Source organism: Bufo bufo, chromosome 2, assembly GCF_905171765.1.
Source record: "Bufo bufo chromosome 2, aBufBuf1.1, whole genome shotgun sequence".
Lineage (NCBI taxonomy): Eukaryota > Metazoa > Chordata > Amphibia > Anura > Bufonidae > Bufo > Bufo bufo.
This window is the reverse complement of record NC_053390.1, coordinates 773,440,787-773,456,723: the sequence shown is the minus strand read 5'-3', so window position 1 is coordinate 773,456,723 and position 15,937 is coordinate 773,440,787. Positions and strand designations below refer to the sequence as shown.

The 15,937-nt window shown below is 44.4% G+C and overlaps 1 protein-coding gene across 1 annotated transcript in view; it reads right to left on the bottom strand.

Annotated features, from left to right (window-relative positions):
* SLC2A9 (solute carrier family 2 member 9) overlaps positions 1-15,652 on the bottom strand; it is a 447,321-nt gene extending 431,669 nt beyond the window's left edge. Inside the window, exon 1 of the mRNA XM_040419103.1 lies at positions 15,598-15,652. Coding sequence (XP_040275037.1) covers positions 15,598-15,627 — 30 coding nt within the window. The 5' untranslated portion in view covers positions 15,628-15,652. The remainder of the gene's footprint in view (positions 1-15,597) is intronic.
* Between the last annotated feature and the right edge of the window lie 285 nt (positions 15,653-15,937).

The following is a 15,937-nucleotide window of genomic DNA, read 5'->3' as shown; positions in this document are numbered from 1 at the left end:
AAAAAATTCCGCTAACTTGGGCCAAAAAAATATCTGAATGGAGCCTTACAGAGGGGTGATCAATGACAGGGGGGTGATCAATGACAGGGGGTTGATCAATGACAGGGGGGTGATCAATGACAGGGGGGTGATCAGGGAGTCTATATGGGGTGATAACCACAGTCATTGATCACGCCCGTGTAAGGCTTCATTCAGACGTCCGGATGCGTTTTGCGGATCCGATCCATCTATCAGTGCATCCGTAAAAATCATGCGGACGTCTGAATGGAGCTTTACAGGGGGGTAATCAATGACAGGGGGGTGATCAGGGAGTCTATATGGGGTGATCACCACAGTCATTGATCACGCCCCTGTAAGGCTTCATTCAGACGTCCGGATGCGTTTTGCGGATCCGATCCATCTATCAGTGCATCCGTAAAAATCATGCGGACGTCTGAATGGAGCTTTACAGGGGGGTAATCAATGACAGGGGGGTAATCAATGACAGGGGGGTGATCAGGGAGTCTATATGGGGTGATCACCACAGTCATTGATCATGCCCCTGTAAGGCTTCATTCAGACGACCGGATGCGTTTTGCGGATCCGATCCATGTATCAGTGCATCCGTAAAAATCATGCGGACATCTGAATGGAGCTTTACAGGGGGGTGATCAGGGAGTCTATATGGGGTGATCACCACAGTCATTGATCATGCCCCTGTAAGGCTTCATTCAGACGTCCGGATGCGTTTTGCGGATCCGATCCATCTATCAGTGGATCCGTAAAAATCATGCGGACGTCTGAATGGAGCTTTACAGGGGGGTAATCAATGACAGGGGGGTAATCAATGACAGGGGGGTGATCAGGGAGTCTATATGGGGTGATCACCACAGTCATTGATCACGCCCCTGTAAGGCTTCATTCAGACGTCCGGATGCGTTTTGCGGATCCGATCCATCTATCAGTGGATCCGTAAAAATCATGCGGACGTCTGAATGGAGCTTTACAGGGGGTTGATCAATGACAGGGGGGTAATCAATGACAGGGGGGTGATCAGGGAGTCTATATGGGGTGATCAGGGGCTAATAAGGGGTTAATAAGTGACGGGGGGGGTGTAGTGTAGTGTAGTGGTGCTTGGTGCTACTTTACTGAGCTACCTGTGTCCTCTGGTGGTCGATCCAAACAAAGGGGACCACCAGAGGACCAGGTAGCAGGTATATTAGACGCTGTTATCAAAACAGCGTCTAATATACCTGTTAGGGGTTAAAAAAAACACATCTCCAGCCTGCCAGCGAACGATCGCCGCTGGCAGGCTGGAGATCAACTCTCTTACCTTCCGTTCCTGTGAGCGCGCGCGCCTGTGTGCGCGCGTTCACAGGAAGTCTCGCGTCTCGCGAGATGACGCGTATATGCGTGACTGTGCGCAGGGCTGCCACCTCCGGAACGCGATCCTGCGTTAGGCGGTCCGGAGGTGGTTAAGAAATTTCGTAAAATACACATATTAGCCTAGCCATAGTCATAGGAACTTTGCCTTATACAGGAAAAAAAAATAAAAATCGTACGATTAATTTAATCATACGATTATTAGCCTAGCCATAGTCATAGGAACGTTGCCTTATACAGGGAAAAAAAATCGTACGATTAAATTAATCGTACGATTTTTTTATTTTTAATTTTTTGAAAAAAATACGAATATTCGATTTCGCAAATATTTGGAACTATATTCTAAATATTCGCGAAATCTCGAAATTGCGATATTCGAGAAAAAATTCGAAATTCGAATATTCGCGCTCAACACTAATGACCACATATCTAGCCAACAATAGAAAGCACACTTCCTGGGACCTGTCCCTTCATTCAAAATGAACATGTCACCACCCACATGATTAACTCCAACCAATAGTGGATTACACATCATAGGACCGCCCTCCTTCATTCATGGTAGCCATACATGTCATACCCCATGTGATTTATTCCCACCAATGAGCATGTCAAAACCCACATGATTCATTCCAACCAATAGTGGATTACACATCATGGGACGGCCCTCCTTCATTCATGGATGGCCAAACGCGTCATGCCCTACGCGGTCCATTCCCACCAATGGTGAAATGCATATCCTAGGGTTACCACCCTCCATTCATGAATGACTGGACGCCCAACGACCCACAGGATTCACTTCAGCCTTATACGGTTCCTCCCACAATGCTGCCACAGATCCTCAAATGGGTACTACAGAATATTTTCTCAGGTAAGACAGGGTTTCAAATCAAACTCCTCATTCATCCCTTTTGGTTGTAGTGAATCCATCTTGTAGATCCACTCAAGTACAGTCAGCAAGAGTAGTAATTTCCTTGATCTGACAATTTTTCTGGAGGATAACCATTTGAAGACCAAAACATTCTTCAAAGAGACTGATGTCAATGGCTATATTGAAACCACTAGCTGCCACTATACCCCCTGGTTGAAGAATATACCCAAGGGGCAATTAAAAAGGGTTCACCGTAACTGTACAAAGGAGGAGGACTTTAAAACGCAGAGTGAGACAATCAGTGAACAGTTTTTGGAAAAAGGATATTGTAGAGAGGACCTAGTGAAGTGTAGGGAAGAAATAGAGAGAGAAAATGTAAGAGAGGGAGATTCGGTAAAAACAAAGAAAGATTTCCGATTCTCCTTCCTTACACAGTATAATGTCCATGCTGGAATAATTAAAAATGTAATAAGAAAGAATTGGTCAACCCTAAAGGATGATCCAATACTAGGGAAGGTTATTCCGAACCATCCAAATGTGATTTTTAGAAAAGCACCAAGTCTAAGGACTAAACTGGTGTACAGTTCTTCACACCCTGAGGGTGTAAGGAAGGGGAATAAATTTACCTGGTGTGGGTTCTGTCTGCCGTGCCATAACAGGAAGAAAGAAAAGAGAAAGAGGGATACCCAGACTGTACATTCCAATCAGAAAGGTCAGGAGTACAAAATAAAAGGATCTATCACCTGTGAAAGTGTAGGGGTGGTCTACATGTTGGAGTGACCGTGTGGCCTCCAGTATGTGGGCCGAACCATGAGGAAACTGAAAGTGAGAATTCAGGAACATGTCCGAAACATCAGAAAGGGGCTCGAGACGCATAGTGTCTCTATGCATTTTAAAATCAAACATCAGAAAGACCCCAGCGGTCTGCTATTTTCTGGGGTTGAGCTGGTAAAACCGCATTGGCGGGGAGGGAATTCCATCGAGCGGATCAATAGGAGAGAGATTGAGTGGATCTACAAGATGGATTCACTACAACCAAAAGGGATGAATGTGGAGTTTGATTTGAAACCCTGTGGTCATGTGGGGTGGGTGGATATTTCTAAATATGAGAATGTTATGCGATCAGTCCATATGTATTTTTTATGTTAACTATTCAATGTGGTAACCCGAAGGAGTTTTTATGTGATATGTATTTTATTTACCCTATATGGGTTTTAATTTTTGTATTGAGCCGCAAAGGCTATGACGATCTTATGGAGGTGTGGTAGATTCCCACCTGCAGGTATATAAAGACCGCCCAAAGTAGGCGGAGGAGATACCCCTGACGAAGCTTTTCAAAGCGAAACCCGGGTCGGGTGAATGATTTATACATACTGCCTGTTACCTTATTTGATCTTGTAAAACCTTGCAGTCTAAACCTGTGTGATTGTACTTCACTATCTGTGGCAACCTTGATTTTATACAAAGGTTCCTAAAGGAAAGGTGAATCCAAGTGATCTGACGGCTTTCCCATATCCAAGGGATTTCTGTGTGATCTGGAAGGGAGGATGTTTCTGCTTTGCTCTGGAGCAGCGCGGTCTAATTAAAGAAACGTGGCCATCTGTTGAGACTGTACTATATTGTGGAGATACCAATATAGTGAGAGAGAAAAGTTGCACCCCTTGGTCAATGAAGGTGAAGTCATGTGAAGGTTGTACAGGCTATATAGACAAAGGGGGAGATTTATCAAACATGTGTAAATAAAAACTAGCTTAATTGCCCATAGCAACCAATCAGATTCCACCTTTCATTTTTAGGGGCAACTAAGCCAGTTCTCCTTTACACCAGTTTTGATCAATTTCCCCCAAAACTACCCCAATCTAAGGAAATTGTATATGACTATGTATGCACGTAATGTGCTCAGTGCCTGTGTGAACCATCTACTGAACTGCTGCAGTAAAGTACAGTCAACCTGTATCAGTATTGCTTTAACCCATAGAGTACCACTGCCGTAAATGTATGACACTGTGGGACAGGACAAACCCAGTTCTGGGATGTATTACAAAGTAGAATCTTTCCAATAGTTTTGTATGGGCAGTAGCAATGATAGTAGTAGTATTCTCACTCTAAATTCACTTTTCAATTTTCCCAAATAACCACAGGTGTGCAATTCCGTTCTCATTAAGGCTACTTTCACACTAGCGTTCTGAGCGGATCCGTCCGATGTTTCATCAGACGGATCCGCTGCGATAATGCAGACGTTTGCATCCGTTCAGAACGGATCCGTCTGCATTATAACTTAGAAAAATTTCTAAGTCTGAAAGTAGCCTGAGCGGATCCGTTCAGACTTTACATTGAAAGTCAATGGGGGACGGATCCGCTTGAAGATTGAGCCATATGGTGTCATCTTCAAGCGGATCCGTCCCCATTGACTTCCATTATAAGTCTGGACGGATCCGCTCGCCTCCGCACGGCCAGGCGGACACCCGAACGCTGCAAGCAGCGTTCAGGTGTCCGCTCACTGAGCGGAGCGGAGGCTGAACGCTGGCAGGCGGATGCATTCTCAGTGGATCCGCCTCCACTGAGAATGCATTAGGGCTGGACGGCTGCGTTTGGGACCGCTCGTGAGCCCCTTCAAACGGAGCTCGCGAGCGGACACCCGAACGCTAGTGTGAAAGTAGCCTAACTCTTTCTGACAGAGGCGGCTCTTCCATTAGGCCACTTAGGCCGCCGCCTAAGGTCTCGGGCTGGTAGGGGCCTCGCTCTGGCTCCCACCAGCACCAGACAACACTGCAACCACAATTTTATTGGCTTCCGGGTGGCCTGGGCCCGGCGCAGTGCTAAGCGGACTAAATAAGACTGAGCCGCCGCGGCCCAGCCGCTCTGAGCCCCTCTGCACTCTGCCTCTTTAAGAGAGCAGTGGCTGCTGGGGATGAGGGCTCGAAGCGTGCCGCCGCACAGGCCCGTCTTCTGACTGAACGCAACTCAGAGCGCTGCGCAGCCACAGGGGAGAAGGAGCCAGGGCCCTGCCTCACCTCAGTGTCCCTGTCTGGCTGCCACCGGCGCCCGAAGACAGACAGTGCGTGGTGCCCGAAGAAGGCCAAGGTCAGGTGTGTGTCCTGCTTGCTGCTGTGCCCATCCCCCCCCCCCCCCTGGCTAGCTATACTGGGAACCTCTTACCTTAGGGCCTGATGATAATAACTTACTGGTGTTACTGGTGCCAGTAATGTGCCATGGGGGGGGGGGGGGGGGGTAAGATGTGCTGCTGCACTGCCAGGCCCATGGAGGGGGAGAAATATGCCATTGGAGGGGGGGTAAGATGTGCTGCTTTTTTTTTTTTACTTAAGCCCCTGCCCTGTACTATGTGCTGCAAGCATGCAGCTGCTTAACCCTGACTGTGACATCACTGTGTATACCCTGCACTGTGATGTCACCCACTGTGCATGTTAACCCTGTACTGTTAGTCACAGTATAGGGTTAATATGCACAGTGATGTCACATACAGTACAGCCAGGGTTAATATGCACTGTGACATCTCAGTATAGCCAGGGCTAATGCTAAGCGTTAATATGCACTAAAAATATAAGCCCTGTACTGTGTTGTGACTGTGCATATTAACCCTTTACTGTGATGTCACTGCATATTAAAGGGGTACTCTGGTATAGGAAAATAAATCCCCTATCCAAAGGATAGGAGATAAGTGTCTGATCGGGGGGGTCCGCTCGATGGGATCCCCCACGATCTCCTGTATGGTACTCCGGATCTCCTTGTGCCCGGAGCGGTGGTCAACAATCCCCCTCCATGTATCTATGGGAGAGCCGCAGATACAGCACTTGTGTATCTCCAAATCTTCCATAGAGATACATGGAGGGGGAGTGTTGACCACACCACTGCTCCGTGCGGTGGTTGACACATCTTATTTATTGAGGACTGAGCCGGGGCGCCGTACAGGAGATCACGAGCATCCCAACGATCTTTGTGGGGGCCTCATGTTCGAGTTTCGCCTAAGGCCTCACAAAGTAAGGAGCGCCTCTGCTTTCTGAAATTCCCAGGCTGTCTGGGGTGCAGATTCTAGATCTAGATGGCCAGACCATGTGTTCAATATCGAAGCAATACACCCTCTTCACAAGCAGTAAATTAAAGTCTTTTGCCATAAATGTGTGGTATCTTATTGTCTTTGTCCTGCACAGCCTTGAAATGTGTGTTTGAACCTTCTCTGATTTTCTGTTCTCTTTCCCTCAGTGGTATTTTTCAATTAAGTTATTCTCTGGCAGTTTTCATTCTCAGAGATGAAGATTTCCGGTATCAGGCTTCTCGTAAGACTGCCAGTGTTATCTAGTTGTTGCCTGTACTTAACTAATTGGAATATGGAATGTACACAGTATACAAGGAAAAGAGTACTTAACCCCTTAGTGACCAAGCCTGTTTGGGCCTTTAGGACCAAGCGTTTTTCTTCCTTTTTTTTATGGTCTCGTTCCAAGAGCTAAAACTTTTTTCTTTTTTCATCTATATAGCTTTATGAGGGCTTGTTTTTTACGGGACAAGTTGTAGTTTTTAATGGCGCCATTTTGGGGGTACACATAACTTTCTGATTAACTTTTATTAACTCTTTCTGGGAGGGAGATGGGGAAAAATAGCAATACTGCCACTGCGTTTTTACATTATACATTTTTGGCGTTCATTTTTCGGTACAAATAACATAATATCTTTATTCTCTGGGTCAGTACGATTACAGTGATACTAAATACTTATAATTTTGTTTACGTTTTACTACTTTTTTTGCAATAAAACACCTTTTATTAACCAAAAAAATGATTTTGCATTGCCACTTTACAAGACCCATAACTTTTTTTTTTTTGTGTGAGGGCTTGATTTTTGAAAGACGACTTGTATTTTTCATTGGTATGATTTTGGAGTAAATGCCGCTTTTTGATCGCTTGTTATTACGTTTTTTTTTTGTGGAAACTAAGAATAAATTCGAAATTCTGTCTTTTTTTATTTTTAATTTTTACGGCGTTTACCATAGGGGATAATTTATGTAATATTTATGTAGTCCCGGTCGTTACGGACGCGGCAATACCAAACATATGGGGGATATTTTCTTTTTGCAATTTTTTTCATTGAAAAGCGTATTTTCAATGGAAAAAAAGCATATTTATTTATTTTATGGAATTTTTTTTATTTAATAAATGTGTATTTTTTTCTATTTTTTTTACTACTTAATAGTCCCACAACGGGACTATAATATACAGTATTTTGATTGCTTTTAAAATGTAATGCATTATCTCTATAATGCATTGCATTTCAATAGCAATGCTATTCAAACATTGACCAGCAGGCTGCGCCAGAGAGGCACAGCCTGCTGGAAGTAACAGAAGACAGGCTCGGGGCCCTGATCGGAAGCAAGGTAAGCTTCCCAGCACATCAGCACCCCGCGATCACATTTTCGGGGTGCTGATGGGAGACAGAGGGAGTCCGCTCCCTCTGTCACCACTTTACTGTCACGGCCATGGCTATGACCGTGACTCCTGAACCGCATGCGGTTGTCAGCGGTTCTCTTTGGTGTTCAATCACAGGTGAGGGCTGTGGTATTTGCCTCACCTGTGGTTGCCGCTGGCAACAGTGTGTATGGGCAGCGTAGCAGTCGGAGCTGTGCCATTGCAGCTTGCTACGTTGTGCATGCGGTTTTGTGTGATGTGTGTATGTGTGCACTTGCTTTTTATGTTATTGTGTGCACGTCTCCTTTAAGTTGATGTCTTCCCTTCCCTGGTGCTGGAAGGGTTAACTCCCTTCCCAGTGTGTGTGATGTCACTGGGTGTGTCTGACTGTTGGGTGTGGCCTCTTAGGCCTATATAGCCTTGGTGTTTGGCAGGGCTCAGTAGGTTGCTCCAGCATGCTTGCTGATAGCAACCTCCTGTGTATACCAACTGCCTGTGAGAGCCATCCTTGTGGTTCATAAACCATATGTCACATTTTAGTTTATGTTAAGTTTATGTGTGATGTCTATTTGATGTTTTCCTGTCCTATGTTGTTTAGTGCAGCTTATGGATCTGGATGCCTGTTTGCACAGGGATCCAGTCAGCAGGGCTGTGGCAGGTAGGTGGAACTCGGATAGTTCACCTGCCATATCCGTAAGTTTGTTTGTGTCCCCTTTTTCCTGCAGCTTGGCCAGTGAGACCCCTGTTCCTCCGTGTCCAGTAGGAACAGGCCGTCTTACCTTGACTCCTAGTCCAGGGACCGGTCGGAGGGTGAGTTAGGGATCCGAGGTTCCGGAGCATGGGTCCTCCTACCTTCAAGGTCGGCCCATGCAGCTAGGAGTTAGGGTCAGGTTAGGGACGCTTTAGGAGGTGACCTGCTCCCTAATCCTGTTTTCCTGGGCGAGCAGCCAAAACATCAACTGACATCGCACGGCTGAGGATTTCCCCCATCCTCAGCCGTGACATTTACATGCAGCGGGCGCCATTGCGCCTGGCATGTAAAGGGTTAATGCGAGAGCCAGGTCCGCGCTCCCCGCTGCACGGGGGAGCTGTGCAGCGCTTAAACTGGGCCGCCGTAAAAACGCGGCAGCCCAGCCTAAAGCCCCTTAGTGACCGCCGTAAAAACACGTATGGGTGGTCACTAAGGGGTTAAACAATTAATCACACTATTTAAATCTGTAGTATAAGTTTAACTCTTTAGCATTAAATTAACCTTTTGCAGTGATCCACTGGGTCTCTGCACTGTTAAACAATGAAAGTGATGCAGTACTTGGTGGAACACTATGGCACCTTCAGCTGCCTGGAATTTGACCCCATTAATCTGATATTAAGATTCAGTAAGTATGAATACATATATACATAATACAGTCCTTAACAAAAGTTTAAGACCACTTGAAAAATGGCAAAAAATCATATTTTACATTGTTGGATCTTAACAAGGTTCCAAGTAGAGCTTCAACATGCAACAAGAAGAAATGGGAGTGAGACAAAACATTTTTTGAGCATTCAATTTAATGAAAACAACGAATAAACTGAAACAGGCTGTTTTTCAGCTGATCAAAAGTTTAGGACCACACTTCCAAAAAAAAAACTAACCCCCCCCTTCCAAAACAGAAATCCAACTTCCAAACATGAATTCAGTAATGAGTAGCTCCGCCGTTATTGTTTATCACTTCAAAAATTTGTTTCGGCATGCTTGATGCAAGCGTTTCCATGAGGTGAGTGGGAACATTTCTCCAAGTGGTGAAGACGGCCGCATGAAGGCCATCTACTGTCTGGAACTGTTGTCCATTTTTGTAAACTTCCCTTGCCATCCATCCCCAAAGGTTCTCAATTGGATTTAGATCAGGGGAACACGCAGGATGGGCCAAAAGAGTGATGTTATTCTCCTGGAAGAAGTCCCTTGTCCTGCGGGCATTGTGTACTGTAGCGTTGTCCTGTTGAAAAACCCAGTCGTTACCACACAGACGAGGGCCCTCAGTCATGAGGAATGCTCTCTGCAACATCTGGACATAGCCAGCGGCCGTTTGACGCCCCTGCACTCCCTGAAGCTCTATTGTTCCACTAAAGGAAAAAGCACCCCAGACCATTATGGCGCCCCCTCCACTGTGGCGCGTAGAAAACATCTCAGGTGGGATCTGCTTGTCATGCCAGTAACGTTGGAAACCATCAGGACCATCAAGGTTACATTTTTTCTCATCAGAGAATAAAACTTTCTTCCACCTTTGAATGTCCCATGTTTGGTGCTCTCTTGCAAAGTCCAAACGAGCAGTTCTGTGGCGTTTAAGGAGACGAGGTCTTTGAAGACGTTTTTTGTTTTTGAAGCCCTTCAGTCTCAGATGCCATCTGATGGTTATGGGACTGCAGTCAGCACCAGTAAGGGCCTTAATTTGGGTCGAGGATCGTCCAGTGTCTTGACGGACAGCCAATTGGATCCTCCGGCTCAGTGCTGATGACATTTTTTTGGGTCTTCCACTTGACTTTTTTGTTCCATAACCCTCAGGATCATTTAAGAAATTCCAAATGACTGTCTTACTGCGTCCCACCTCAGCAGCGATGGCGCGCTGTGAGAGACCCTGCTTATGCAGTTCAACAACCCAACCACGTTAAAAAGGGAGAGTTTTTTTGCCTTTGCCATCACAACGCTTGACTACCTGACAGAAAATGACAATGAATCCACATCTTTGCACAGATTTGGCCTTTTAAAGGCATGTGGTCCTAAAATTTTGATCAGCTGAAAAAAAGCCTGTTTCAGTTTAATCGATATTGTCAATTAATTGAATGCTCAAAATTTTTTTGTCTCCCTTTAATTTCTTCTTGTGGCATGTTGAAGCTCTACTTGGAACCTTGTTAAGATCCAACAATGTAAAATATGATTTTTTGCAATTTTTCAAGTGGTCTTAAACTTTTGATCAGGACTGTATAAAGGAAAAGGGAGCCAATGGGCATCATTCTGAAGAAAGCAGCAATTAGCTGCCAGCGTGCTGCGGTATTTGTCTGGCTGCCTCTCGGCATGTTTGCCGTGCTGCCGCCGCATCTTCGGCTGGTCCCCATTACAGAGAACGGGCCCGGGCTGACTTCTGGCAGCACACGTGTGCAAACGTTGGTATAGAGCCTGCCGGACAAGTAGCCTTAAAAGGGTTTTCCGATACATTGATATTGAAGACATATCCTCGAGATAGCTGGAAACAATACAGTGGATGGCGTTGGAAGCATGAGATTCTGTCCACTGTGTAGTGGTCATGCTGGGGTACTGAAGCTCAGCTCCCATTCAAATGATGTGTGCAGGGAGAGTGCACTTAGACTTATTTTGCATCAGTTTTATTTATTCCTACATTTACTTATTCCTACATCAGCTGTAAACTAAGAAATGTAATTCAATAAGGTGGAAGCCTTTATTATGCCAGTGCCAGCGTGCCAACCAATATTATCCAGTCTGCACCCTCTAGGGTTGCCAGGTCTTAATGATGACCATCCTCATCTTTTGCTGGCTTTACTTCTTCCAAATCCTTCAAGTCTCAATGTCCTAGAAATGTTAACAAGATGCAAAGAGAGGAGGAGCTGGTTGTTCCTGATGACATATTCCCATCAATATTAGATGATGTGGAAGAGGAGGAAAAGCAGATGCCAGAAGAAGGGCTCCCATCTGTAGGGCAGGAGAGCGCTGGGGTTGGAGAAGTGGGTATGCCAGAGCTGATTAATATTTTTGGGGTTATTTATCAAACTGGTCTAAATTAGAACTGGCTTAGATGTCCATAGCAACCAATTAGATTCCATCTTTTATATTTGACAGCTCCTCTGGAAAATGAAAGGTGGATTCTGATTGGTTGCTATGGGCCCCTAGGCCAGTTCTACTTTACACCAGTTTAATAAATTACCCCATTTGTGTTTACTGTCAAATAACCTGCAGGAGATTGCAGGGAAGAACAGCAATAATATGCATATTGTGCCCCCACCTAACCAGCCTAACCCCATCCCAGCCCTTGATTAAAAGTTCCAAGTGGCCATTAAAAATGAAGATGGACTATACAGTGTGGTCTCCATTATTAAAGGGGTTGTCCGGGATCAAATAATAAAAAAAAATACATGTTATCCCACCATATATAGCTGATTCAAGGTCCCCCATAATGTTTTTATGAATTTTGACCACTTCTCCGACGGTCCCCCAATGATTGTTTACATGTATGTGTAAGTGTGCGGTAACTTCCTGCCGCACTGCCTTGTGGGTCCCAGCGCAGCTCAGCATCGCGTTGTTTGAGCTGTCCATCAGATGGCAGGGTACGGGGGCAGGGTGTCTCCACCATCAGGGGACATCCCTGTGCTAAGGACATAGTTCCATAGGGTCGTCTAGGGAAAGTTATTTTTCCACAGACTTACCCAATATTACCCCCGTCCCTATAGTGATTCATTATTTCACCACCTATCTATAATAGGAGGTTCGTTTTTTTATACATCAGAGCATCTGAGCATATTGACCACTCTTGCTCATACCCATTTATTAATAAAGGTATCAAGTTTCTTAATTAGGCACGTAAATTTTCCTCTTTTTTCCAAACTATTTTCCTACGTGTTACTTATCGATAGATATCCTCCCAAGTGTCTTCAAATGTCCATCAGATTACTAACAACTCTTCCGTGCATCCGCCACCTTTATTAACATTCCGCCTCCTGCCGCACATATCCCTCCCCCTTCTTAGTTACGCCCCTAAACCCGCCTGATCTTACTATTCTGTGCATCACCGGACCAGAGGGGCGTGACATAGCGCTGTGTGTTGCCGCCTAGTTACCGCCCTCTGTGCGCTCTGTATAATGAGTGTGGCTGGCAATGACGTCACCAGGCTCCTTGTGAAGCAGAAGAAGAGGCTTCGCTCTCCCCAAAAGGGCCCGGTACGTCACTCACTAAGAAAATCTTCATTTCCTGGACCAAATTTTTCATATGTGAAAAAGGGGTATCACAAACTGCATATAAAAGGTAGGACACACATGTATGGACTATTTTGGTGTCTGAGGGTCACTTAAACCAAAGTTCCCAATCCCGGACAACAACTTTAAATGAAAGGCAGCTGAGGGCTAATTGGCCGCGCGGTTCTTCACCAAAATATTATAAATATATTCCCAAATACCTTTCATTAGTTATAATGCTTCATTTTGTCTAGGGAGCAATCATTAGGAGAAATTAAATGGCCGCCGTCCTATTAACACACACGAAACCTGTCCTTATCACACAGGAGGACAAGTTACCTCAGAGCAGTGAGGTAAAGAGCTGCGTCATCCTACTCTCTGCTCTGCTTGTCAGGGATTATGATCCTGAATACAGTTTAATATGGTCTTCAGCTGAATCTCTGTAGTAGTGGAGGTCATGAGGAAACAAAGTACAGAGACAAGTGGGGTGGTTAATGAGCAGCAGCACTTGTATGCAGTCTCCATTACCACAGTCCGTCCTGTCCATCCTCACTGTACTTCAGGTCTCCTCATGAACGCCATTCCCCCAGAGATTCAGCTGAAGATTTTATCATCTGTATTCATGATCACACAGTAATCCCTGACAAGTAGATCAGAGAGCAGGATGAGGCAGCTCTTTACCTCACTGCTCTGAAGTAACTTGTCTTGCTGTGTGATAAGGACAGGTTTTGTGTGTGTTAATAGGACGGTGGCCATTTTATTTCTCCTAATGATTGCTCCCAAGACAAAATGAGGCATTATAACTAATGAAAAGTATTTGGCAATATATTTATAATAAAGTAATATTTAAGTATTTTCATTTTCTAAATTCCCGGAGAACCCCTTTAAGTGTACACTACGCAGGAGAAATATTTTTACATTTTAGCAGTTGAGACATTTTTGGACTTGGAGATACCTGTTATTTTTTATTGTTTATATATTTTATATGTCAAATTGGGAAAGGGGAGTGATTTAAAGAGGACCTGTCACCACTCCTGACATGTCTGTTTTAATAGCTTCATGAATCCCCCATGTTATAATAATTATGGAACATCTATTCCTATAGCTCTAAGTTGTGCCATTCCTTTATTATTTCTACTAGAAGTTATGAATGAATTGCTAGCAGTCTGCAGCAAGGGTACAGAAGGGTGGTAACCAGTTGGGGGGAGGGGGAGTGTACCTGCACAGATTCACTCTATCCTATCAGTGCTGCCATTTTCAGACTGTGAAGGTACACACTCCCAACTTGTTACCACTCCTCTGTACCTTTACTGCAGACTGCTAGCAATTCATTTATAACTTCTAGCAGGAATAATAAAGGAATGGAACAACATAGAGCTATAATAATGCATGCACTAGAAATAGTATTACATGGGGAATGCATGAAGGTATTAAAACAGACATGTCAGAAGTGGGGAAAGGTCCTGTTTAAACATTTAATATTTTTATGTTTTTTAAACAGCAATTTTTAGGGGGTTAGAACCTAGAATCTTTTGATCCCTTGTCCCATTCACCCTAATAGAGATCTATTAGAACGAATAACATTCTGATGCACTCCCTGCTGAGCTGTGCCTGGTACACAGCTTAGCAGGAAGCTTACCATGACAGGCCTGGGAAGCTTCAGCAACTCCCATGATGTCATAGTAAAGCCTCATTCACATGTCAGTGTTCCACGGACGTGTGCTGTACGTGTTCTCCATGAACAGCACATGTACCTATTTATTTTAATGTGTGTATTCAGACATCAGTGTTTTAGCACAGTCCGTGGGTCTGTGTTGTTAGCACAGAAGCATGCTCTATTTTGTCCATGTTCACGGATCCATCACACCCATTATAGTCTATGGGTTCATGAAAACTACGGATGCAACACGGATGCCATCCGTGTTTCAGCCCTATTTCACGGATCATTATGAAGAGATGCTTTGAAAATTATTTTTCAGCTGTGGCAGTGTCAGTGAAACACAGATGACAGATGGATAGCAAAAAACAGACAAACGGACCAAACGTGGATCCATCATGGACATCTTCGCGGAGGTATCACTGACCACCTTTTCATGGATATTAGCACAAACATGGATGTGTGAATAAAGCTTAACTGATCGGAGCCCCGCAATTTCACTTTGGGGGCTCTGATCGGAAGGCAGAGAGAGCCACATCCCTCTGCCTAACCTCACAGATGCCACGATTCCTGTTGAACATGGCATCTGAGGGGTTAAATAAAGGGGTTCCGCAGCAGCCCGCTCCATACAAGCCCTCAGCCACTGTGACATTCGGGTACGTCATGGAGGCTGAAGGGGTTAAAGAGCTTACAAAGCAGTTGCATACAGTCCTAGGAGACCATACAAAGTGTCATACAAAACTTTTCAGGGAAATCCAAGCACTATCAATTCAGGTTGAAATTATTTGGATGCAAATTTCAAGAAATTTGTCTCTCTCTACTTGCTTATCATATGCCCCATGTGATATTTACATGCAATTAAGAGTAGATAAGCACATGTTCTGCATGGAGGGTGGATCCTCAGATTAATCTTCTGGGATGGGCCAAAAGCACCCCAGCACAAAGCTGAATACGTTATAAATGTTCATGAAAGTAAGAAATATAAAGTAAGAAATATCAGTCAACAGCAGATTGGTGATGTTCCAGGCAGTTTTTTCTTTTTTACATTGCACAGAGTAAATGGAAATTTTAAAAAAAAGCAAAGAAAAGGAGATAAAAAAAAAGTGTTCACAGGATTTATTGACTACAGAATTTATCATAAGAGGAAGGTCATTGTAGCTACGCACAAGTCATTGATTTCGTTAGATTCATATTCTACCCCAGATAGAAGACATAGAAATAACAATAAACACGGTTTAAAAGAATCCCTTCCATAGATGCCTTACATTGAATCCAACCATATAGCATAGAGAACGTTCAGTCCTACTACACAATGACAGCTAGAGATCCCCATTAACAGACCTTGCACCTACCAGTTGACTGACTCCGTTTTCTTGATTCATTGTGTAATGTGTCCTTGCGTTGCTTGCCAAATGTTATCAAGAAACTTATGAGTGAGGCCAACACAGACCTGGGCATTAATCATTAAACGCATCTCCGTTTTATTGGCTACAATTTCTCTAAATTATTTTTCATGACTATAAATCATTAACAATAATCAATATAAAGCAGGTCACTTTATAAGCAATTACAAGTAATTGCTTAAAGCACAGCTATGTAATGGATTTGGTGATGTTAATCATACCTGAACAGTTCAGATCAGCACCAAAACCCTGGCAATGTCACTAACCTGGAGTCCCGGAGGTTAGCCAT